At 40.3% G+C, this 23,035-nt stretch overlaps 3 protein-coding genes across 3 annotated transcripts; 1 reads left to right on the forward strand and 2 right to left on the reverse strand.

Annotated features, from left to right (window-relative positions):
- Positions 1 to 377: 377 nt before the first annotated feature.
- LOC109631110 (lactase/phlorizin hydrolase-like) lies at positions 378 to 8,113 on the reverse strand. The gene is made up of 12 exons (XM_020089708.2): positions 7,427 to 8,113; positions 6,692 to 7,340; positions 4,939 to 6,492; positions 4,412 to 4,680; positions 4,003 to 4,293; positions 3,600 to 3,798; positions 3,137 to 3,327; positions 2,877 to 2,983; positions 2,614 to 2,745; positions 2,263 to 2,486; positions 1,550 to 1,786; positions 378 to 1,357 (listed from the first exon to the last, which is right to left on the reverse strand). Exons 1-12 carry the CDS (start codon positions 8,027 to 8,029, stop codon positions 1,098 to 1,100), a joined length of 4,716 nt encoding a protein of 1,571 aa, XP_019945267.2. The 5' UTR covers positions 8,030 to 8,113; the 3' UTR covers positions 378 to 1,097.
- A 610-nt stretch (positions 8,114 to 8,723) lies between these two features.
- Positions 8,724 to 10,468, reverse strand: LOC138411807 (lactase/phlorizin hydrolase-like). The gene is made up of 5 exons (XM_069532811.1): positions 9,856 to 10,468; positions 9,166 to 9,230; positions 9,085 to 9,090; positions 8,918 to 9,001; positions 8,724 to 8,843 (listed from the first exon to the last, which is right to left on the reverse strand). The coding sequence occupies exons 1-5, from the start codon at positions 10,466 to 10,468 to the stop codon at positions 8,724 to 8,726; spliced, it is 888 nt and encodes a 295-aa protein (XP_069388912.1).
- Positions 10,469 to 12,029: 1,561 nt separating this feature from the next.
- On the forward strand, positions 12,030 to 22,643 carry LOC109631322 (lactase/phlorizin hydrolase-like). The gene is made up of 17 exons (XM_020089991.2): positions 12,030 to 12,667; positions 13,190 to 13,260; positions 13,931 to 14,008; positions 14,093 to 14,186; positions 15,167 to 15,251; positions 15,355 to 16,027; positions 16,114 to 16,762; positions 16,963 to 18,516; positions 18,619 to 18,887; positions 18,999 to 19,289; positions 19,367 to 19,565; positions 19,724 to 19,926; positions 19,998 to 20,104; positions 20,285 to 20,416; positions 20,569 to 20,792; positions 20,921 to 21,157; positions 22,136 to 22,643. The coding sequence occupies exons 1-17, from the start codon at positions 12,046 to 12,048 to the stop codon at positions 22,300 to 22,302; spliced, it is 5,655 nt and encodes a 1,884-aa protein (XP_019945550.2). The 5' UTR covers positions 12,030 to 12,045; the 3' UTR covers positions 22,303 to 22,643.
- The last annotated feature ends 392 nt before the right edge of the window (positions 22,644 to 23,035 follow it).

Below are 23,035 nucleotides of genomic sequence, written 5' to 3' on the forward strand. Positions count from 1 at the left end.
TCACCCATAAATTACTTTAAATTGCATTTGATTTGTTTAAAAGTTGCTGTACACATAAAGTGTGATTGATTGATGTGAACAGACGCCCTTGACGTACTGTAGCTATCAAATAGGTAAACAGTAAGAGGTGGCATATAAACTTTCAGTTAAATGTGTTTCTTAACATGATGTTGCATATAGCTCCTGACATCAAAAAGGTACTAAATAAGGAAATAGCTTGGCGCCTTTCAAGAGACCCAAGGTCTCAAAAAGGTTTACATGTGTCTGCGGGGACAAAGGAGAAAAGAAAAGAAAGTCATTTGCACAAAACAGGATAGAAATAAACAGCACAAATGGCAGGGTGGAGCTCAAATTCAACTTTCTTTTTCCTTCTCCTTTATTGATGTAGCTATAACTTTTATTTTAATACAAATATATAAAGACATTTTAACTGCTACACATTGAAGCAACAGCAACTGACCTGTCTTCAATGAAAAAATGGTTTACTGGCGCCACCTAGAGGTTATTCATTCACACTGACACAGGCATCTGAAAACAACACAGGTACAATCTTTGTTTCACAAAAGAAATATTGGAAACATTAAAGTGATCACAACATTGCACTGACAAACTGGATGACAGATCCATGACTGCAATGTTCACCGATTGTTTTGGTGCAAAAGGGAGTAAGCTCAGAAACTGCTGTAATGAAACAGGAACTATATGACAGCAAATGTTGATATAGAAGGGGGAAAAAATGATAACAATAATAATTCATAATAACATGTATCAAATAAAAAAGCTGATAACCTCATTCTGTGTATTTCCAGTTCAGAGGGTGGCCTCTTTCATTGTGGTCATGCTAATTATCTAATTTTGACAAGAAAGTGTGGCAACAAATGTTAAAAATAGATTTTTTGTTTAATTTTGAAAAGAATAGGGGATTAATTTAAATTTTCCCTTCTATATATGTCACATGAGGTACATGGTCTTTCTTGTTGGCATCTGAATGGGAAAACACAAATTCATTCAGAGGTAGATCGGTGACCTGATCAGGACCCGGTGACGGATCTCACTTGACTGTTAATGAAGAATTCACTCCTTTTCCAAAGTTTTGCTCACATCTTCTCCATCTTAACGGCATTCACAGCTGCTCTCTTCAATTTCTTTTTTGTTTTCAGGAGCCGATACACAGTGAGGACGATCCCCAGGACACTGACAAGAAGAAATGCAAAGATGACGTAAAGTGCCACTTCAGCATTGTGAGGCGAAAGCTCCAGACCCAGGAAGTCCACCGTGTTCGGAGGCAGAACAGGGTCAGTCGTATGAACAGTTGTATGACCAGTGCTCTCTGTGGTCGCAGGGGATGCAGTTGTACCTGAAAACAAGAAAAACTGTGGTTGACATAATATCATCACTTTACACACATGTATTTTTCATCATGTGTGACCGAATTGCAGCTCCAAGTATTTTGCCTACTTCCCAGAATTAAACTCTGTGGGCAGCACTACTTCAGACATCCTAAAGTGATTGCATTGAATTTGAGTCTATGGACTCAGCGTCGCGTTACCTTCTGCTTCAGGGTTCAAACAATCATGGGGCCCGGTCGCTGGGTCTGGAAAACCATTGCAGGAGATGATGGAGGCGTAGCGAGAGGCTGAGTTTTTGGCAATGCGAGGAAGTGTGGGGTTGGAACGGTTCACATAGAACAGTCCAAAACGCTCATTGTAGCCAGAAGCCCACTCAAAGTTGTCCATCAGTGACCAGGCTGTGTAGCCTCTTAGATCTACTCCGTCCAGAACATGGGCTGAAAGACATATTCATATATGGTATGATATCATACTCTCTTAAGTGACACTGATATTTCTTCTACTAGTGCATTGGCCATTCTAAATCTGCCTTTTTGAAATGGGCTGTTTTCTTGTCCTGTGTTAATACTCTGGAGCTACACAATGTAGCTCCAGAGTATTAACATTGAGGGAGAATAATCAACCAAAATGAAAAGTGCCTTGAAGGAGCTGCTGTAATTTTTCATACATTGTGTGTCATCTATTTCTGTGGCCTGTTAAACAATCAATACAATCTTCAGACCCAAGTTTAGAACTTTTCAAAAATATGTGTATATGTAGTTAAGCTCTGGACTAAAGCATTTCAGCAACAAAATGAATGTTATGCAGACAAATAGACAAATCGCTTCCCTGGGCTACAAATATGTGTTTTCCACATACAGACAGACAGAAATATTATTAGATGGATATTTTTTCTATATTCCTCTTTAAATACCTTTCAGGGCCTGGTTGATGTAGTTCTTATAATAGTGTGTTCTGTGAATGTCATTCAGGTCCACCGGTCCTCTTTCTGAGATCCCATTCTCTGTGACATAGACGGGCGGGTTTCCATACTCATCCTTGATGAACTTAAGGATTTTTCTGAATCCAAATGGCGTTATCTTCAGCCAGAAGGAGCCAGATTCAATCCATGTGCGGTCGTGTGTTGTTCCAGTACCCCTGGATATTGGATTGGACATTCTCTCAGCACGACTCAAAAATATCATACGAGTCATCTGCTCATATGAGATACAGAAAAATCAATAATCAAACTTCATTAAGGTATCTTTTTTTTATTCAAGCCTACCTGTCAGCTTCATAATCCTGCTGATTTCCCAAATCAACAGGGTATGACAGGACCGTAGTGTAATGGTTGAAGCCAAAGTAGTCATGGGTCCCTTTGATTCTTCTGATTTCATCAGGAGTGAACTCAGGAAGGCTATAGAACAGATAGTTATTTTTAAAAACCCAATCTTAGATTCCATCTTACAAATTTAAGATATTCATACTTAGAGCTAAAAAAACTGCCTCTTTCTCTGCTTGGGATGGTAAAAACTATTGTTACTTTACCGTGACTCAGGGAGACCTGCAGCGAGGCTTCTTCTGCGAATGATTGTTTTCATTAAATCAGGATAATCTCCATTGAAGATGGGATGTGCAAACCAGCCAATGAAGAACTGCAGCATAAATCACATGGTCAATGATTATTACAAGTCAACAGGTTTTTTTCTGAGCTTTAATTTACCTGACACCTAATTAACCTTATTTTTTGTAAAGATGTAAAAATCATTAAAAAGTGGCAGAAATATTTCCTATGTCTACTTGTCTACCTGCAAGTAGCGCTTGGTTGAGTCCACGTCCTCCTGTTTATATGGGTTCCGTGGCTCCACCCAATCAGAATTAATGGTAATGGAGATGACGCCTCCATGTGCTGCGCGGTACTTGTCATTGTAGAGGTGCCAAGCCTCAGCATGGGCCTTGATCAGGTTGTGAGCCGCAACATACTGCTTACCCACAATGCCTGAAACAGTTGAAGCATTATTAACTGTATACTTTTAAGAACATTCAACATCATACAGAGTAAAACTAAAACAGCTAGCTTCTTATTTCAAGCTTATACACATTTCTGTAGGGAGAGTTTCTCACATTCACTTCACAAGTTTAAATTAAACTATGTTGTATCTGTCTAAAACTACTTTTGTGTATACATAAAACCTTACTTTTATTAAAGATGTTTCACCGGTTTTGTCACAGTCACTGCCCATGTATTTCAAAACAATGTTGTTTTATTACCTGGAGCAAAGGTACCATATCCATAGCCAAGGTTTGCGACAATGTATGGTTCATTCAGAGTGATCCAGAACTTCACTCTGTTTCCAAGTCGTCTGAATAAAACATCAGCATAATCTCTAAATCTGTTTACAATTGTTGCATTCTGCCATCCCCCTACTTTCTGCAAAGCCAATGGAAGGTCCCAGTGGTATAGGGTCAACTGAAAAATAAAAGAAAGAATATGATTACTGTATTACAGTGCACTTCTTACACAGGGGATTTTTTTCTCTTTGGCACAACATTTAATTTTTTTACAATTACTTCAAGCCAATCAACGCCAGAAATGAGCAAGTCCTAAACATGGTAAATATCAGTGTTAAAGTCAGGGACCTAATTCAATAATATCAACTGCAACACTGCTTACCTGTGGCTGAATGTTAGCAGCTTCCAAGGCATCCAGTAATCTATGGTAGTAGTTCAGTCCAGCTTCATTGATGTAGTTGTTGGTTCCATCAGGAAGCACCCTGGGCCAGGATACGGAAAAGCGGTAGTGGGATACCTTTAACTTCTTCAGCACCGCCACATCCTCATTAATCTTATTATAACTATCACAAGCAATATCCCCATTGTCACTATTGCTCACTCTCAAAGGAGTATGGGCAAACTTGTCCCAGATACTCAATCCCTTTCCATGTGCTCTCCAGCTCCCTTCAATCTGAAAGGCAAAAAAGTGTTATTGTAGCACTGCAAAATACCTCAAAGTTGCTTAATTAATATTAAGAACATATACATCAGTGTGAAGCAATCTTCAACAATGTACTGGCATTTCCTACCTGGTAGGAAGCACTAGCAGTGCTCCAGTTAAAATGTGTGGGAAACGTTCCATATAGCATCTTTTCATCATCTGGTAATGGGAAACCATTGTCCCTCATGACCTGGTAATAATAGTGAGCTGATCGTTTGGGTATCCTTGGACGGTTTTGATTGGTGAAGTCCACATAGTGCAGCCCGAATCCAACTTTGTATCCATTAAGCCACTCAAAAGAATCCATGAGAGATGTTGCTATATATCCATTCACCTTCACACCATCAAGATTATGGGCTGCAGACAGTACAAGTACAGGTAAAGACAACATTATTAGCTATGAAAAAAAGTTGATGTTTGTGGAAGGGTGGCCTACATTTTGTACTATATGATTCCAAAGAATAAGGTGACTGCTGCACAGACCAACCATATGGCATTCAGCATTTGTCATTTCATTCAGGAGGACAGAGACACAGATTATATCCTCAAAATGCTTGATTATCGGATTAACAAATTTAATTTTCTGAAAATCTAGAAACTGATGTGTGTACTTACCCTTCAAAGCCTCATCAATGTAAGTTTTGTGGAAAAATACCCTATCTATGTCATCAACTGTGATCGTATTGTCTGTGGCTGCTCCATTCTCAGTAATGTAAATCTCTGGATCTCCATACTCTTCTTTGATCCAGTTGAGGAGTCTTCTCAAACCCCAGGCAACAGCTCTCTGGTTACCGATGGCTGTAGTTGGTGAATCACTTTCCTCTGCTTCTGACAAATCTCTGTCATATTCATAAGAATGAGGTGTGAGCCTCAATGTAGCGTGGCTTGCAATCCTTGTGGTGTAGTGATTTATGCAGAACATGTCAGCAGTTCCCCTGATGAAGCTCTTTTCTTCTTCAGTAAAGGAAGGAAGTCTTGACTCTGAAAGACCTTGGAGTTCACTTTTGTTTCCAACTTGCCACTTCATTGCATCAGGATAGTCACCATTCTTGAAAATAGGGTGCGCAAACCAGCCCAGTTGGAACTGCAGAGCACGGTCAGCTGCCACCACTTCTCTGGGAACCGTAACATCTTGAGGCTCTATCCAATCAGCATTGAGGGCAATGGACACTAGACCACCTTGGGATGTCCGATACTTATCATCATATGTGTGGTAGGCCTTGGCATGAGCTTTAATCAGGTTGTGTGCAACTCTGTATGGTGCAATTCCTGGATTTTTAACATTTGGCGGAATCTGTCCAAGTCCATATCCTGACCATGCAATTGTTTGAGGCTGGTTGAAGGTCATCCAAAACTTTACTCTGTCTCCAAACGTGTTAAAGCAGAAGTCACAAAAGTCATTAAATATATTAATCATGTTTACATTGTCCCATCCACCAATGTCCTGCAAAGCTTGAGGGAGGTCCCAGTGATAGAGTGTCACCATGGGGGTAATGTTATAGGCTAAGAGACCATCAATGAGTCTATTGTAGTAATCAACACCATTCTGGTTCAGGGAGGTACGCCGACCATCAGGAAAGATCCTGGACCAGGACAGAGAGAATCTGTATGACTTCACCATCAGAGCTCGCAGCATGTAGAGGTCTTCATCAAGTCTGTGGTAACTGTCACAGGCCACATCTCCATTAGGATTACCAGGAATATTGCCAGGTTTGTGGGTGAATGTATCCCAGATGCTGGGCTTCTTTCCATCTGCATTCCAGCCACCTTCAATCTGATAAGCTGATGATGACACTCCCCACCTGAAGCCTTGTGGGAAGACACCATAGTGGTAGAGTTTTCTCTGAAAATTGGTTTGATTAGAGAATTTCCTCCAGACACCCTTGGCTTGTGACGGGACTGTGGAAGGTGGCATTGAGGAAACTTTATTTGACTTCGTATTTGCATTATCTGGTGCATGAAAGAACGTTTTTTTGGAAGCAAAACCATTTTTCTCGATAACTTCAGAGTAAAAGTAGGCGGACTGCTTTGGAGTCCTGGGTCTGTCGGGTAGATCAAAGTTGACATGGTGGAGTCCAAACCGTTCACTGTAGCCTTGTGGACCCTCAAAACCATCCATGAGTGACTGGACAGTAAACCGCTGAACATTTACGCCATCCAGTTGTATAGCTGTTGAGAGAATAGAGACACTGAGCCACAAAACCATTTAAAATGTTTTCTTCTTATCATTATTATTAATATTTACAGGGTACAAGACACAAACAATATTTTTATAATTTATCTATCACTTAACCATTGATTTGTACAAAAGATGTATCTAAATCACTAACAACACAGGTGACAGTATCCACTACTACCAACAGCATACCTTTCAGGGCCTCATTGATGTAACTCCTCATGTACTCTATCCTGCTGGTATCATTGAGAGTGTCCCCACTGTACTCGCTAGGCATCCCATTCCCAGTTATGTGGATAGGCACTTTAGTAACATTCAAGTATTCTGTGGAAATGTAGTTTAGAAGCCTTCGAAGGCCCCATGGTGTTGAATATATCCAGTCAGAAGCTGTAGAGGACCATGATGGATCCACATGAGCATGGAAATCACCAACTCCCTGAGGACCAGGGGTGCAGCCACCATCACTGTTGTTGACCAACCGGGAGGTATAATGGTTTAACCCTAAAAAGTCTGCTGTTCCATGGATCCTCTTTCTGTCTTGAAGAGTGAAAACTGGAAGCCTTGCAGGCTCAGAATTGGGACACACTTTTCTTTTCTCTTCAATTTGAGTCCTGAGTGTTGCAGGATAATCTCCATCTACAAATATGGGATGTGCAAACCAGCCCAGCATGAACTGCAGGTAGCGATCTGCAGCTGCTATGTCTTCAGGTCTGGAGGGGTCCATGGGCTCAGCCCAGTCAGAATTCAATGCAATGCCCACTTTCCCTCCTTGTTTCATTCGGTACTTGTCATTGTAGACATGCCAGGCCTCAGCATGAGACTTGAGTATATTGTGAGTGGCCTGCAGAGATGGAAACAACTGTCAGGTAAATGTCATGTGACATATATTTACATGTATTTATAGTATAGTAATGACTGTACATTCACCTGATAGGAGGCAACCACATAATCCTTTACTCCAGGGGGGTGCTCACCAGTGCCATAGCCAGCATGGCTCACCACCCAGGGGCTACTGAATGTGTTCCAAGTCTTGACCCTGTCTCCAAACCTGGAGAAGCAGAAGTCTGCATAGTCCTTGAAGGCTTCAACAATGGAAGTGTTGGTCCATCCACCATGATCCTGGAGTGCTTGAGGCAGATCCCAGTGGTAGAGAGTGACAACAGGTTGTATGCCAGACTCATTGAGTGCATTGATCAGCTTGTCATAGTAGAGAGCCCCTTTCTCTGATTGGCTGCCTCTGTGGCCTGAGGGGAAAATACGGGCCCAGGAGATAGAGAACTGGTAGGTGTTGACATGGAGACCTCGCAGGAGGTAGACATCATAGTCCACCTTGTAGAAACTGTCACAGGCTAGATCAGCTGTCTGATTAGCAAAGGCCAGGCCTTCATGACCAAAGCGATCCCAAATGGTCTCCCCCTTCCCCCCTTCTGACCAGCCGCCTTCAACCTTGAAGGACTCACTGGAGGTGGCCCATTGGAAGTCTGCAGGGAAGGATTCGCTCAGGAAAGCATCTCGCTGGGCTGAGTTCATTGTGGCAAAATTGCTCAGAGTTTTGGAGTAGGTTTTGAAACTTGATGAAGTTTGGAGATCATTTCTATTGTAGGTTTCCTCCCCTTGATGTTGTTTTCTTAATATTGAGAACATAAGACATTAAAAAAAAATTAGATGGAGAAATGTTGATGCACTTCCTATTTAACTTAAATTGTGAATTCTATACACTACGTTCCAAATATCTCAAAAAAATGAATTTGCTTTCATTTTGTATCTGAACATATTGTTTGGTGTTTTGTGCTTCACAAATCAAACAATGACACATTTACTCACACATTTTCAATGTGGAATAAATACTTCACTGTCTAATTGAACTACATACCTGTTTGGGACAGAGTCAGCAGGACGTAACAGATCCACCATGTCCAACCCAAGAACACTTTGTTCTGCATTTCTCAGCACTGTGAAAGTATAATGATAATATATTACACAGAATAAATCATATATCATATTCATGTGTCCTTCATTGCCATAAAAATAATGACAGAATCCTTGAACCATTTGCATTTTTCACAAGATGATAGAAATAATGTGCCATCAGTTTTATTTATGAATAAAAAAATGTCTAAACTATGACTGAGGCAAATAAAAGTGTTCATCTCTTATATAATTCTGTTTTCAACTTAGAGTTTGAAGGGAACTAAAGCAAACAATATAATTAACTTATCTCTGTTCAGGACTCTTCAAATGAAAGATTACCTTCTAATATTTTGGTATCAGACAGGAAGTGATAAGGAGAACAGCCATGGATGTTCAACTCGTAAATGAGAACCGGTTTCTTTCCACACTTTCCCTGAGAAAACAGACACATTCAGTTCAGGTGAATGCAGCACAGATACCAGATTAAAACTGTGAGGGCGGACGTACCATGACATTTTTCAGTTCTTCAGCCAGGTTGTGCTCAGCGGTGCAGTCATACTGAACTTTAACAGACAGGAAATCTAAGTATTTCTGAAAAAGATGCATGTGTGAGTGTCGGGGTGCGGAACTCTTTTCTCACATATAAAGATTAACTTCACACATTTATCAAACACCTTTATCTATTAGGAGGCACCTTGAAATATGCGTTATATTAGAATGATTGCTGTGTGTTTTATGTGACTGTGAGATCGTACCTGTTGTTGGGTTTCACAGATGATTGGGATTTTACTGCCCTTTACCCCAACTGATACTTTTCCTTCTGCAACAAATTACAAATTAATTCTGTTGTCAGTTTACTGCGTCCAAATCACATTCTCCTTCCCATTGCATTAGCACTCTCCTTATCATGACCTTAGGCACATACGGATAACAGATATGAAGGGGCAGTATCTCAATAAACATTGCCATAATCATTGTGCATATAATAAAACTGGACAACTGCAGCACAGCAGAATATCAACGCTCTCGCAATATGATTAAATATCAAAGGAATAGTGCTTTGTCACTGATACAGTCATGGGGATTGATAAACACTGTATTAAAGAATGAAAATACAGATTAACTGGACTTGAACTAAACTTAATTGGTGTTTAGGTGTCAAATAACCAGTAAAACTACCTAAATAATTCTCTATGCAAAGATAAAGAATCTCAGTTTCTCCAGCCACATGTGGTTTCTTGGCTTTGTATGTTTGGAACAGGCACAAGAGTGGAGGGAAACAATAAAGGCACATAAATATTTTTATCAATTGCAAGCCCTCTTTTTTGAACAATGACTGACCAAATATTTCCCCTTTTCAATATTTTTCCTCCTTCTATACAAACTACAAGTTTTACACAAGAACTCAGAACATTAATGCTCTCAACTAAACACTGATCTCTTACCTCTCCCGGGAAACATCAGGTGGTAACGGCGATAGATTCTGCTGTGTACATCAAGAGCGTTTTGCAGCTCAGCACCTGTTAGTTCATCCAAGCTGCTTAGTGTCACCCATGAGTCTACCAGCTCTCCAAACTCCCCAAACACAAACTCTGCGTACTGCTGAAACATGTCCACCAGCTCCTGGCTCTCCCAGCCTCCATACCCTGACCTCAGAGCCTCTGGCACAGTGGAGCCATGAAGAACAACCAGAGGCTGAAGGCCTGACTCCAGCAGCTGGCTCAGCAGGGTCTGGTAACAGGTCACCACAGCCTGGTGGGGCTGGCTGGGGAGGCCTGTAGGAAGAAGCTGAGCCCATGACAGTGGCATCTTGAAGTGGGTCACCCCTCTGCTCTGGAGGTACTCAAAGTACTGTCTAGAACCAGGAGGTATGGGCTGACCGCAGTCAAAAGTGTCTAGCAATTGTCCTTCAAATACTTCTTCATTCAGTCCTTTCACCTGTTCACTAGTCATGGGACCTGCAAGGAACATGGCCTGCTGTTGATCGTCATGTCTCTGACACATGCACCCATACAGAGCTATCAAACACAGAAAGAGCAGTCTCCCCGGTGATGACATATTGTCGATGGGAGGCAAAGTGTTTGAGCCCTTGGCTAGCTTACAATTTATAGTTGTGCTGTTTACAAGCTTGAACTTTCAGTCAAGCCAGAGTTTCATAACGTTCACTAGTGTAAGCTGCTGTTGGTATATGAGTGGTCGCAGCCTTGACTGCTCCTGATAAAATGCAAAGGGTCAAACAGGGAGAAGAGATTTATGAGGGAAGGGAACAAATATCTGTGCAGAGGTCAAAGAGAAAAATCTGGATACAAATATTATGAGAAAATGCGGATCTTATAAAGCATTCTTGGAGGCAGGGATTGTGTTTGGGGAGTCCCTGCAGGTAAACACTATATAATCATCATATTATTAAGAGTAATCACTGTTGTTGGTTTGGATTTGAATTGTTCGGACATTGTGGCCTCTTTATAGGACTCATCTGTCAACAGCCTCATCTGCAGTGACACCTTGTATATCTCTGTATTATTTTTTAAAGAAACAGCAGCACAAGTGATAAAACAAGTAATCGCACCTGTGAATTCAACAGCTTGATAGGAGTTTTGTATTTTGTATTGTTACATTTATTAGAGATAGACTATATTATATGTAGAAAAAATGTTTTGAAAATTGTAGAGATTGTTATTGTCAACCAAGGTGAGCCCCATGGTTGTGAATTTAAGAGGACATAATAATCCTAGGACAAAGGTTTCAGGATCAGGTAAATCTGACAGTGACAGATGTTGGGTGTACTTTACTGACTGATTGTATTTTAATTTGACAGGAGAGAATGTTATAATGTACACAAATCGGAATTTAAAATGTTTTTTTTTAAATATTTACATCTGTGCATGACACAGCATGGATTAGAGAGATATTGATAACCATCTATCATTTTTTTATCATTGTAATTTGAATGGAGGCTGAGTTTATTATTTCCAAGGAGGGGGTTAATTTGAGTCTGTTGTTGTTGAGGCAAAAGCTGCTTCATCATTTTGGAAAATACATACTCAAAAGACCTGTTGAAAAATCTATAAGAAATTTTCACAACTGCTGATTTAATTTGGAAAGATCTTCATTAATTACACATGCAAATCAAATCACAAAGAATGTAAACATTTGTGTAGGATGAATAGGTGTTCCTCTCTCAGCCAGCTTTGTGTGCATGCAAATATATTAGATTACAATTTATATACAAATAAAAATATATATTTTCAAATTAGCGATTTTACTTTACTGTACTTGAGTTTGTCTGAAACAAAGAGAAATACAAAACAGCTAGGGAGACAAATGCAGGCTCCACTTGAATGAAATTGTCACTAAACTTAACTTTTAAATTGTCTCTCACCCTTTAAATTTAAACTACTAAAACCGTCTAAAACATTTGTACAAATTGCAACAGCATATTTCATGGTCTTCAGACGCGAGTACATGTGAGTCCAGAGTCTTTCTGACTATCACAAAGCTGCAATAAAATTAGTTGCACCACGTGGATGTGATATCGATCTTGATTGTCTAACGTTGCGATAAGGAGAAAACATTATTGCTTTAAAGATCTTGGCTATCAGTGGATAATATCAGTCCATCCTTTTCCAGCCACAATGGAGAACCTGTTGTGGCTTCTGTGTCTGTTTGTCGTGTGTGTGTGCGAGTGTTGGAGCAGTGGGGTGAATGGACAGGAGGACTTCATGCTCCTTGCTGGCCCCCTGAACAAACAGCTGGCGAAGAACGCGGACAGTGAGGTGAATGATGCTTTTGACTGCAGTCAGCCCATACCTCCTGGTTCTAGACAGTACTTTGAGTACCTCCAGAGCAGAGGGGTGACCCACTTCAAGATGCCACTGTCATGGGCTCAGCTTCTTCCTACAGGCCTCCCCAGCCAGCCCCACCAGGCTGTGGTGACCTGTTACCAGACCCTGCTGAGACAGCTGCTGGAGTCAGGCCTTCAGCCTCTGGTTGTTCTTCATGGCTCCACTGTGCCAGAGGCTCTGAGGTTACGGTATGGAGGCTGGGAGAGCCAGGAGCTGGTGGACATGTTTCAGCAGTACGCAGAGTTTGTGTTTGGGGAGTTTGGAATGCTGGCACACTCATGGGTGACACTGAGTGACTTAGGTGACGCTCGGCGTGATTGGGAGCCTGTGGCTGATCCCCGGCCTCTGCAAAATATCCTGCAGCTCCACAGGAACATTTACAAGATCTACCATCAACATTTTGGTGCAGAAGGTAAGAAGATATGATTTACTGACATAGTTTGTATATATTTTTTCGATGCTTGAATTTATATTTGAATTTATTTACAGGAAAGCCCCTTGAGGTATTGCATCTCAAATAAACTAGCAAAGAAAAACAGCATAGCAGAAAAAATAGACATTACACATTACAAATCAGTTACAGTATTGAAGCACTTTTCAAAGCATTAACAGGTTGTTAATATTAAGCCATACTAAATAAGCTATGTGATTCATTTCATTTTAAATGTGTCTTGAAAATCCTCTAAATTAAAATAATTGTTTTTTGGCCAACTGATACTCATACCATTCACCTCATTACATTGCTGTGTGCTCAGATTCCATGTGTAGACTATCACGCCCGTGTCAGTAATCAGTTGAGCTCAATAAAAGAAAAAGGACTATTTATGCAACGCTGAAAAGAGATTGAAGTCTACCACGTGACTCAGCAGGTGCAAATCCAATATGTGTCTGCATAAATTATACTGATGTTAACATAAGGCTCATATGTTCACAGGGGGACGTCTGTCAATTGGTTTGAGAGCTAGTGATGTGGAAATGATTCCTCAGATTAAAGATTCAACGATAGTAAGCTGCACCTTTTATCTTCCAGCACATACTGTATTACCTGACCATTACCTTTTATATTTCCATCTTCTTAAGGTGCTGTTCTATTGTATTTTGACAGTTTTGAATCAAAATAAGATACATGTTTTCAATACATGTACAAAAACATGTAACTAAGAGAAATATCACTATATTTTTAATGGATATTATGTCAATCCTGAATTTTACCCGCATTAATGGGAGAAAAATAATTGATAATAAAATATATTGTTGCTTAAGAATAAACTTCTGTATTGGAAGAAGATAGATACTTCATTGCAATTTATATTTATAAAAGATTTCAGGTCAAGACAGCTTAACTGCACGGAGACTCCCAAGGGAACTTCATCCTATCCACATGTAGTCAGAGTCATGTCAGAGTCCTTATTTCAAGATAACACTTTTAAAAAGAAACAGTGGTTAATGTATTATAGTTTTTTTTTCTCATTCCTTTTCACATAACTTTACTGCTACTACTCATGTAAAGCTTCCATCACCACATACCTTCCCACTAACCAGTATCAGTATTGTACTTGGTAGGTCTGACAGTGTATCTGTAACAGTGTTTAGAGTAAGTCACTAATGTGTTACCTGTACAAGCAGTTTTTCATTAAGGGACAAGAGTGTAATAACATACTGTTGTGTGTCTCAGATGGATTTCTTGTCAGTCCACACTGAATATAACTGTGCCTCAACATCCAATTTTGCAGATGAGATGAGGAGTTTACAGGTACAGTGATCAACACAAGCTGTTTCTCTTCAGTTTGCATTTCACATTACTCTACAACCACATGCATGTTACGTTATGTTGTAGATGTCCAGTGGGAACTTGCCTGTACTGATATACAAGATGACAGCTCATGATTGTTCTTACAGTCAGTTCCAGCTCCTTGGCAATTTCCTGCAAGGTAATGCCATTACAGCTCAACTAATAGGCCTATTACTTTGTTATTTAATTTTCCACTTGTGCTTATCTTTAGAAACAGAAACCAAGAACATGTAGAGGAGAATATGCCTTCATATGGGTATAAGTAAAATTACTATGGCTTACTCTTATCTCCCTTATTCGATTAGTATAAATATATAAATAAATCCTGACTAATACTCGCTTTTTACTACCTTTTTCTCTATTCTGCCCCTCCAACAGGATCATATTAGGTCAAATCAGACAAAGTCTGTGACAATTTTTTTGTTTTTTTGAATTTATATCTGTAACTGCAGTTCTAATACCACTGTGGGCAGCTGCATACATGCATACATGTTATCAAAACAATAAAGCTCCAGTAAAAACATTCTGCTTCAGGTTGAAATCAGTTTAAACTTTAAACATAGTCATAACACAATTTGCATTAAAAGATTATAAGTAACAATCAAAACTAGTGTCAAAACTATTTTCATCAAGGCATTTTCAATAAGCAAATAAGATAAACAGGGCAACTAGATGAGGCTGTACTGTTGTAAACTGTAACATTGTAAACCTTTATTGTACAATAATCATAAAAGTTTACTTTCTTGGGCTCTAACAGAGTGTTATCATATGACAGTGATTTGTGTAAATTGTTCATGCTATAGACCAGTAAAAGATTTACAAGGAAAATCATGACCAGCCTTTGGACTTTCTATTTATTAGTTCATTCATTAAGCTACACACAAACAGCTAGAGTACACAATCTGTCTGACAGTCATTGTTTAATTTAAAAATTGTCATTACAACTGAACTGTGGTTAGATGAAGTATTAGGCATTATGTGTTTGTTGTAGATTTTTCTTTTGGCAAAAAAATTAATATTTGAGCAACTTTATCAATTTAAATGTCAATGCCTTAAAAAAATTGTAGATACAATAGTTTCATATTTTATTCATTAATGTCTGTTGTGAACGCCTCACAGTCCTGAACAACAATGACCTGAACATTGTGGGATGTGACATGATGGACATTCTGGGTAAGCTGGGCATGCAGGAGGATCAATTCAGGTAAGAGTTTGTCTCTAGAAATTTAATTATGCTTATCTACTGACAAAGTTTCTTTGTTGGTATTTAAGTTGTTCTATCTTGATCTCTTTTCCAAAAATGACAGCGTTGCCGAATACACAGAGATGATAGAGTCCAGAAACAGTTATCAGAATGTGTGGCACAAGTTTGAGGCCCAGACTACATTGGAGCGTGACCTTTTCCTCAAAGACTCTTTCCCTACAAACTTCCAATGGGCCACCTCCAGTGAGTCCTTCAAGGTTGAAGGAGGCTGGTCAGAAGGGGGGAAGGGGGAGACCATTTGGGATCGCTTTGGTCATGAAGGCCTGGCCTTTGCTAATCAGACAGCTGATCTAGCCTGTGACAGTTTCTACAAGGTGGACTATGATGTCTACCTCCTGCGAGGTCTCCATGTCAACACCTACCAGTTCTCCATCTCCTGGGCCCGTATTTTCCCCTCAGGCCACAGAGGCAGCCAATCAGAGAAAGGGGCTCTCTACTATGACAAGCTGATCAATGCACTCATTGAGTCTGGCATACAACCTGTTGTCACTCTCTACCACTGGGATCTGCCTCAAGCACTCCAGGATCATGGTGGATGGACCAACACTTCCATTGTTGAAGCCTTCAAGGACTATGCAGACTTCTGCTTCTCCAGGTTTGGAGACAGGGTCAAGACTTGGAACACATTCAGTAGCCCCTGGGTGGTGAGCCATGCTGGCTATGGCACTGGTGAGCACCCCCCTGGAGTAAAGGATTATGTGGTTGCCTCCTATCAGGTGAATGTACAGTCATTACTATACTATAAATACATGTAAATATATGTCATATGACATTTACCTGACAGTTGTTTCCATCTCTGCAGGCCACTCACAATATACTCAAGTCTCATGCTGAGGCCTGGCATGTCTACAATGACAAGTACCGAATGAAACAAGGAGGGAAAGTGGGCATTGCATTGAATTCTGACTGGGCTGAGCCCATGGACCCCTCCAGACCTGAAGACATAGCGGCTGCAGATCGCTACCTGCAGTTCATGCTGGGCTGGTTTGCACATCCCATATTTGTAGATGGAGATTATCCTGCAACACTCAGGACTCAAATTGAAGAGAAAAGAAGAGTGTGTCCCAATTCTGAGCCTGCAAGGCTTCCAGTTTTCACTCCTCAAGACAGAAAGAGGATCCATGGAACAGCAGACTTTTTAGGGTTAAACCATTATACCTCCCGGTTGGTCAACAACAGTGGTGGTGGCTGCACCCCTGGTCCTCAGGGAGTTGGTGATTTCCAGGCTCATGTGGATCCATCATGGTCCTCTACAGCTTCTGACTGGATATATTCAACACCATGGGGCCTTCGAAGGCTTCTAAACTACATTTCCACAGAATACTTGAATGTTACTAAAGTGCCTATCCACATAACTGGGAATGGGATGCCTAGCGAGTACAGTGGGGACACTCTCAATGATACCAGCAGGATAGAGTACATGAGGAGTTACATCAATGAGGCCCTGAAAGGTATGCTGTTGGTAGTAGTGGATACTGTCACCTGTGTTGTTAGTGATTTAGATACATCTTTTGTACAAATCAATGGTTAAGTGATAGATAAATTATAAAAATATTGTTTGTGTCTTGTACCCTGTAAATATTAATAATAATGATAAGAAGAAAACATTTTAAATGGGTTTTGTGGCTCAGTGTCTCTATTCTCTCAACAGCTATACAACTGGATGGCGTAAATGTTCAGCGGTTTACTGTCCAGTCACTCATGGATGGTTTTGAGGGTCCACAAGGCTACAGTGAACGGTTTGGACTCCACCATGTCAACTTTGATCTACCCGACAGACCCAGGACTCCAAAGCAGTCCGCCTACTTTTACTCTGAAGTTATCGAGAAAAATGGTTTTGCTTCCAAAAAATCGTTCTTTCATGCACCAGATAATGCAAATACGAAGTCAAATAAAGTTTCCTCAATGCCACCTTCCACAGTCCCTTCACAAGCCAAGGGTGTCTGGAGGAAATTCTCTAAACAAACCAATTTTCAGAGAAAACTCTACCACTATGGTGTCTTCCCACAAGGCTTCAGGTGGGGAGTGTCATCATCAGCTTATCAGATTGAAGGTGGCTGGAATGCAGATGGAAAGAAGCCCAGCATCTGGGATACATTCACCCACAAACCTGGCAATATTCCTGATAATTCTAATGGAGATGTGGCCTGTGACAGTTACCACAGACTTGATGAAGACCTCTACATGCTGCGAGCTCTGATGGTGAAGTCATACAGATTCTCTCTGTCCTGGTCCAGGATATTTCCTGATGGTCGGCGTACCTCCCTGAACCAGAATGGTGTTGATTACTACAATAGACTCATTGATGGTCTCTTAGCCTATAACATTACCCCCATGGTGACACTCTATCACTGGGACCTCCCTCAAGCTTTGCAGGACATTGGTGGATGGGACAATGTAAACATGATTGATATATTTAATGACTTTTGTGACTTCTGCTTTAACAAGTTTGGAGACAGAGTAAAGTTTTGGATGACCTTCAACCAGCCTCAAACAATTGCATGGTCAGGATATGGACTTGGACAGATTCCGCCAAATGTTAAAAATCCAGGAATTGCACCATACAGAGTTGCACACAACCTGATTAAAGCTCATGCCAAGGCCTACCACACATATGATGATAAGTATCGGACATCCCAAGGTGGTCTAGTGTCCATTGCCCTCAATGCTGATTGGATAGAACCTCAAGATGTTACGGTTCCCAGAGAAGTGGTGGCTGCTGACCGTGCTCTGCAGTTCCAACTGGGCTGGTTTGCGCACCCTATTTTCAAGAATGGTGACTATCCTGATGCAATGAAGTGGCAAGTTGGAAACAAAAGTGAACTCCAAGGTCTTTCAGAGTCAAGACTTCCTTCCTTCACTGAAGAAGAAAAGAGCTTCATCAGGGGAACTGCTGACATGTTCTGCGTAAATCACTACACCACAAGGATTGCAAGCCACGCTACATTGAGGCTCACACCTCATTCTTATGAATATGACAGAGATTTGTCAGAAGCAGAGGAAAGTGATTCACCAACTACAGCCATCGGTAACCAGAGAGCTGTTGCCTGGGGTTTGAGAAGACTCCTCAACTGGATCAAAGAAGAGTATGGAGATCCAGAGATTTACATTACTGAGAATGGAGCAGCTACGGGATCAACGACAACTTGGGATGACTCTGCTAGAGTATTTTATTTCAAGACCTATATTGACGAGGCTCTTAAAGGTGCACGGACATTAACAAAGTTCTTAAGATTAATATTAATGATTGTCATGACTGTTAAGGTTTTTTGCTAATTTGTTGTGCTTGTGTATATTTTGACAATAGCCCATGACCTAGATGGTGTGAAGGTGAAAGGATATGTAGCAACATCTCTCATGGATTCTTTTGAGTGGCTTTATGGGTACAGAATTGGATTTGGGTTACACCATGTGGACTTCACCAACCCAAACCGGCCAAGGACACCCAAGTACTCAGCTCATTTCTACTACCAAGTCATTAAGGACAATGGTTTTCCTACGCCAGATGATGATAAGATGATTTATGGACATTTCCGCAAGGATTTCATTTGGAGTACTGCAACAGCATCGTACCAGGTAACTTTTAAGCTGAATCCCCCTCATTAATGCTTCATCAAGGAGGTGCATACACATCCCTTATTCAGCTTTTGTCTACTTAAATTTCTGTTTAACATCTACCCTTTCCAGATTGAAGGGGGGTGGAGAGCACATGGAAAAGGCCTCAGCATTTGGGACAAGTTTGCTCACACTCCTCTCCGAGTGTTTAATGATGACAATGGGGACATAGCATGCAACAGTTACAATAAAGTTGAAGAGGATGTTGCTATATTGAGGGAACTTAAAGTGACTCATTATCGGTTCTCCATATCATGGTCAAGGGTGCTTCCTGATGGCACCACCAAGCACATCAATGAGGCTGGACTCAACTACTACCATAGACTGGTGGATGCACTGCTTGCTGCAAACATCCAACCTCATGTATGTGTTATTATAACCAATATCTCAAGAATGTTTTCAATACAAAATAGTAAAAAATAAATATTTTCTGTTGTCAGATCACTCTCTTCCACTGGGACCTTCCACAAGCACTGCAGGATATTGGGGGCTGGGAGAACGAAACTATTATTGTCAAATTCAGAGACTATGCAGACCTCATCTTCAGTCGTCTTGGTCACAAAGTAAAATTTTGGATCACTATAAATGAGCCATACAATGTCGCCAATGTAGGCCATGGCTATGGAGCAGCTGCCCCAGGTATGTCTTAATGTAATGCTCTCCATCTTACATACAACCTCGCACCAATATTTGTATTTTTATTTGGTGAGGAAAAGTTCTTTAAATCAGGGAATTTTATCAAAATAGTATGGCACACTTGCATTTAACTTAACAAACTTGTATTACTCTGTGTCCAGGGATCAGTTTCCGACCAGGTACTTTGCCCTATATTGTGGGTCACAACCTGCTTAAAGCTCATGCTGAAGCCTGGCACCTCTACAATGACAAGTACCGAGCCAAACAGAAAGGAATTATCTCTATCACTATAAACTCTGACTGGTCAGAACCCAGAAATCCCTACAAGCAGGAGGATATTGATGCTGCAAGACGCGTGGTGCAGGTACAATTATTTCAAAATGTTATACATTTCAACATGTGTAAAGTCTCTAATAGCTCTGTCTCTCTTTGCAGTTTTACATTGGCTGGTTTGCCCATCCTGTATTTAATGGAGACTACAGCAATATGATGAAGACAATCATTCGAGAGCGAAGCTTAGCAGCTGGTCTGCCAAAATCACGGTATTATAAACACTAATGTAAATTCTGAAGAGAAATAACGTAAAATTATAATCTGTAGCAAAATTAGATAAAATAGGAAATTAGGGGGGACCTAAAATTAGCCACGGTCATTCTTTATTGTGGTGGTTACCATTTTTCAGTCATCAAGTAAATTCTACTATTTCACTTAATTTTCTCTAGGCTACCTGAGTTCTCTCCTGAGGAGATTAAGAGAATTAAGGGTACCTATGATTATTTTGGGTTAAACCATTACACCACTGTGCTGGCGTTCCCTGTGGATTATGGAAACCTTCAGCACTATGATGCTGATAGGTAAGCAGTACCCACAGTTGCACTGCACTCTCACTCTGCCACATAAGTAATATTCACAAGATGGTTCAATGAAAATGATTCATCATCTTATTGTGTGCTATATTCAATGTTCACTGCATAAATAAAAGAAAAATAATGGTTGATCTTCACAGGGGTGCAGGGACAATCGCTGATCGCACCTGGCTGGATTCAGGTTCATCTTGGCTGAAGGTGTCACCATTTGGATTTAGGAGGATTTTAAACTTTATTAAGGAGGAGTATGGGAATCCACCTATTATCATTACTGAGAATGGCATTTCAGAGCGAGGGCCTATTGACCTGAATGATATTCACAGGAGCTACTACTATGAAAAATACATCAATCAGGTGCTGAAAGGTATAAAACTACGACTTTAATGAAATACATTTAGGATGAAGTGAAACAGAGGGAAACAGTTACCAATGATTTACCAATAAGGTTGTTTGTATTTTTTTAAATACGTGTCTAATTTGACCCTCTTTAAGCCAACTTGCTGGATGGTGTGGATATCCGGGGTTACACAGCTTGGTCGCTGATGGACAACCTAGAATGGGCAACTGGCTTTTCAGAGAGATTTGGCCTTTTCTATGTCAATCAGTCAGACCCTGAGCTTTCTCGTGTGGCCAAGTCCTCTGTTGCCGTCTATTCCACTATCATCAACTGCAACGGATTCCCTGACCCAACCTCAGGGCCCCATGAGTGTTTGAACCCTGTGCCTGAAGGTAAACTGATGCACAATTGCTCAGATACCAGTTGTGATTGATTACTTCTACATACATTGCACCTTTTATTCATCCTGAGATATTTGTATTCTTTTTTTTCTAGTTTTGTGTCTGTGTGTTACTGTCAATGTGCCCACTCACTCCCAACATAATCTTTCTGTATTCTCTCATGGGCTCACTCAGACATTCTTCGTAGTTTTTATCAGGGGACGGGCAGGAAAAAGTCCAGAGAATGTCCAGAGCCTGTGACTCAGTGATTTGCATTCTCACATACAGCCTCTCCAGATAATTTTAGGAGATTATCTGAAGTACAGTGATTATATTAATGGAGCTAAACTGAAACATACTGCAGGAGCTGTATGTATATTGTCAATCTTAAATTAATTGACAATACACAGTATCTACTTTGTATTGTATTGTTGTAAAATAGTGTGACATTGAGTTTTCAGAATTTAAAATCAATATAATTAATCTATAAGTATCAAGCTGGATCTATTGGACTGATAGCTTAGCATAGTAGGCACAAATGCAATTCCTGTCCCTGTCCACAGGTAAAAAATAAAAACACGAGTTATGCTGCTTAAAAGCTTCTGTACAAAAACAAGTTACCGTTTTATAGACGAATGTGATGTTCCTAGACAAGAGCACTGACCTGAAATCTTGTCTTGAGTTAGTTTCTTACCTTTAGACAAAGCCAGCGGAGCTGCTTCCTCATGCTTTCAGACTATATCCTAAGCTAAAGCTAAGTGTCTGCTGGCTGTATAGTTTCATATTTAACTGAGCAAGTGAGTGAGCAGTACTGGTCTGCTCCTCTAACTCTTAGTGAGACAACAGAAAGGTGGTTTTCTTTGACGGAACATAACATGAAGTGATAGTACAGCCTTAGATTTTTCTTTATGTAGACCAAATATAGAATCACACTTACTGTCCAGCAATATATTCAAAATGACCATAATAACCTTGGTGTCTTTTCTGCAGGGACGAGTGCTCCGATCACTGATGACACGGTGAAATTCCTGGGTATGAATCTTTCTACCAGTGACGCTGAGACGGGACTCAATGTCACATTTGCTCTCCTGGTTGTTGCAGTTTTTGGAGCTATGTGTTCATCTTTTTGCTTCTTTAGGGCAAAAAAAACAATCTAAGACAATTGTCAAAATACCTGCATGTTAATAAAGTAGAAGTTGAAATATGTTTAGATATTTATAGCAGGCTTTTAAAAGGCTATGATCTTGTCATGAAAACATGATTAAACAAATGTATTTTATTTTGCTGTAATTCAATTATATATCTAATATCTTACTGCTGCTCTCACTACTCAATTATGAATCTCCAATTATTTGACTCTCTGCTAAACTGATCCTGAACACACTGAATCTCATAACATCTGGCTGTGAGTCTGTTTTTATGGCAGCTCGGTTAAAAATATTTTGTATCCATCGTTTGTGGATGATTCAATCATTTAAGAAATAAATGGCTGCAACGTCAGGCTCAGACTCACCTTTTAATTTTTTTCTACCAGGAGCAGATGCAATACAACACATTTTTCACTTTACATGCCCTTTGACTTTCTAGCCCCCCTGTTAGAACCAGAAGAAACACAACCACTGTAACACCTGCAGGCTGCAGGTATTGGTTCCTTTCTTGTTGCCAACTCTATTTGTAGTGACTTCAAGAAAACAAACTTGTCGTTGAGAGGCTGAGGTCGGGCCTAATATTCTGTATGACGCACTAATCAAAAAATCACTGAAGTGCGTAAATATGCGTTTGAATTTTTATTAAGAAAAAAAGATCAACTTGGAACATGCACAATAGATTAAAGCAATCAAATGGCAATGTTAGCAAAGCTTAGCATAGCGGTCAACAAAAAATAGTGTC

Source organism: Paralichthys olivaceus, chromosome 10 (genome assembly GCF_024713975.1).
Source record: "Paralichthys olivaceus isolate ysfri-2021 chromosome 10, ASM2471397v2, whole genome shotgun sequence".
NCBI lineage: Eukaryota > Metazoa > Chordata > Actinopteri > Pleuronectiformes > Paralichthyidae > Paralichthys > Paralichthys olivaceus.

Bases quoted from the DNA above. Each gene is read 5' to 3' on its own strand.
- LOC109631110 (XM_020089708.2), bottom strand. From the start codon at position 8,029: ATGAACTCAGCCCAGCGAGATGCTTTCCTGAGCGAATCCTTCCCTGCA. The intron at 2,984-3,136 runs GTAGACAAGTAG...TTTATGCTGCAG, and splicing joins CAACCAAGCGCTACTTGCAG to TTCTTCATTGGCTGGTTTGC. The intron at 1,358-1,549 runs GTAACGCGACGC...TCTTGTTTTCAG, and splicing joins TTTGAACCCTGAAGCAGAAG to GTACAACTGCATCCCCTGCG.
- LOC138411807 (XM_069532811.1), bottom strand. From the start codon at position 10,468: ATGTCATCACCGGGGAGACTGCTCTTTCTGTGTTTGATAGCTCTGTAT. The intron at 9,231-9,855 runs GTAAGAGATCAG...AATTTGTTGCAG, and splicing joins CCTGATGTTTCCCGGGAGAG to AAGGAAAAGTATCAGTTGGG. The intron at 8,844-8,917 runs GTACGTCCGCCC...CTGTTTTCTCAG, and splicing joins AAGAACTGAAAAATGTCATG to GGAAAGTGTGGAAAGAAACC.
- LOC109631322 (XM_020089991.2), top strand. From the start codon at position 12,046: ATGGAGAACCTGTTGTGGCTTCTGTGTCTGTTTGTCGTGTGTGTGTGC. The intron at 14,187-15,166 runs GTAATGCCATTA...AACGCCTCACAG, and splicing joins CCTTGGCAATTTCCTGCAAG to TCCTGAACAACAATGACCTG. The intron at 20,793-20,920 runs GTATAAAACTAC...ACCCTCTTTAAG, and splicing joins CATCAATCAGGTGCTGAAAG to CCAACTTGCTGGATGGTGTG.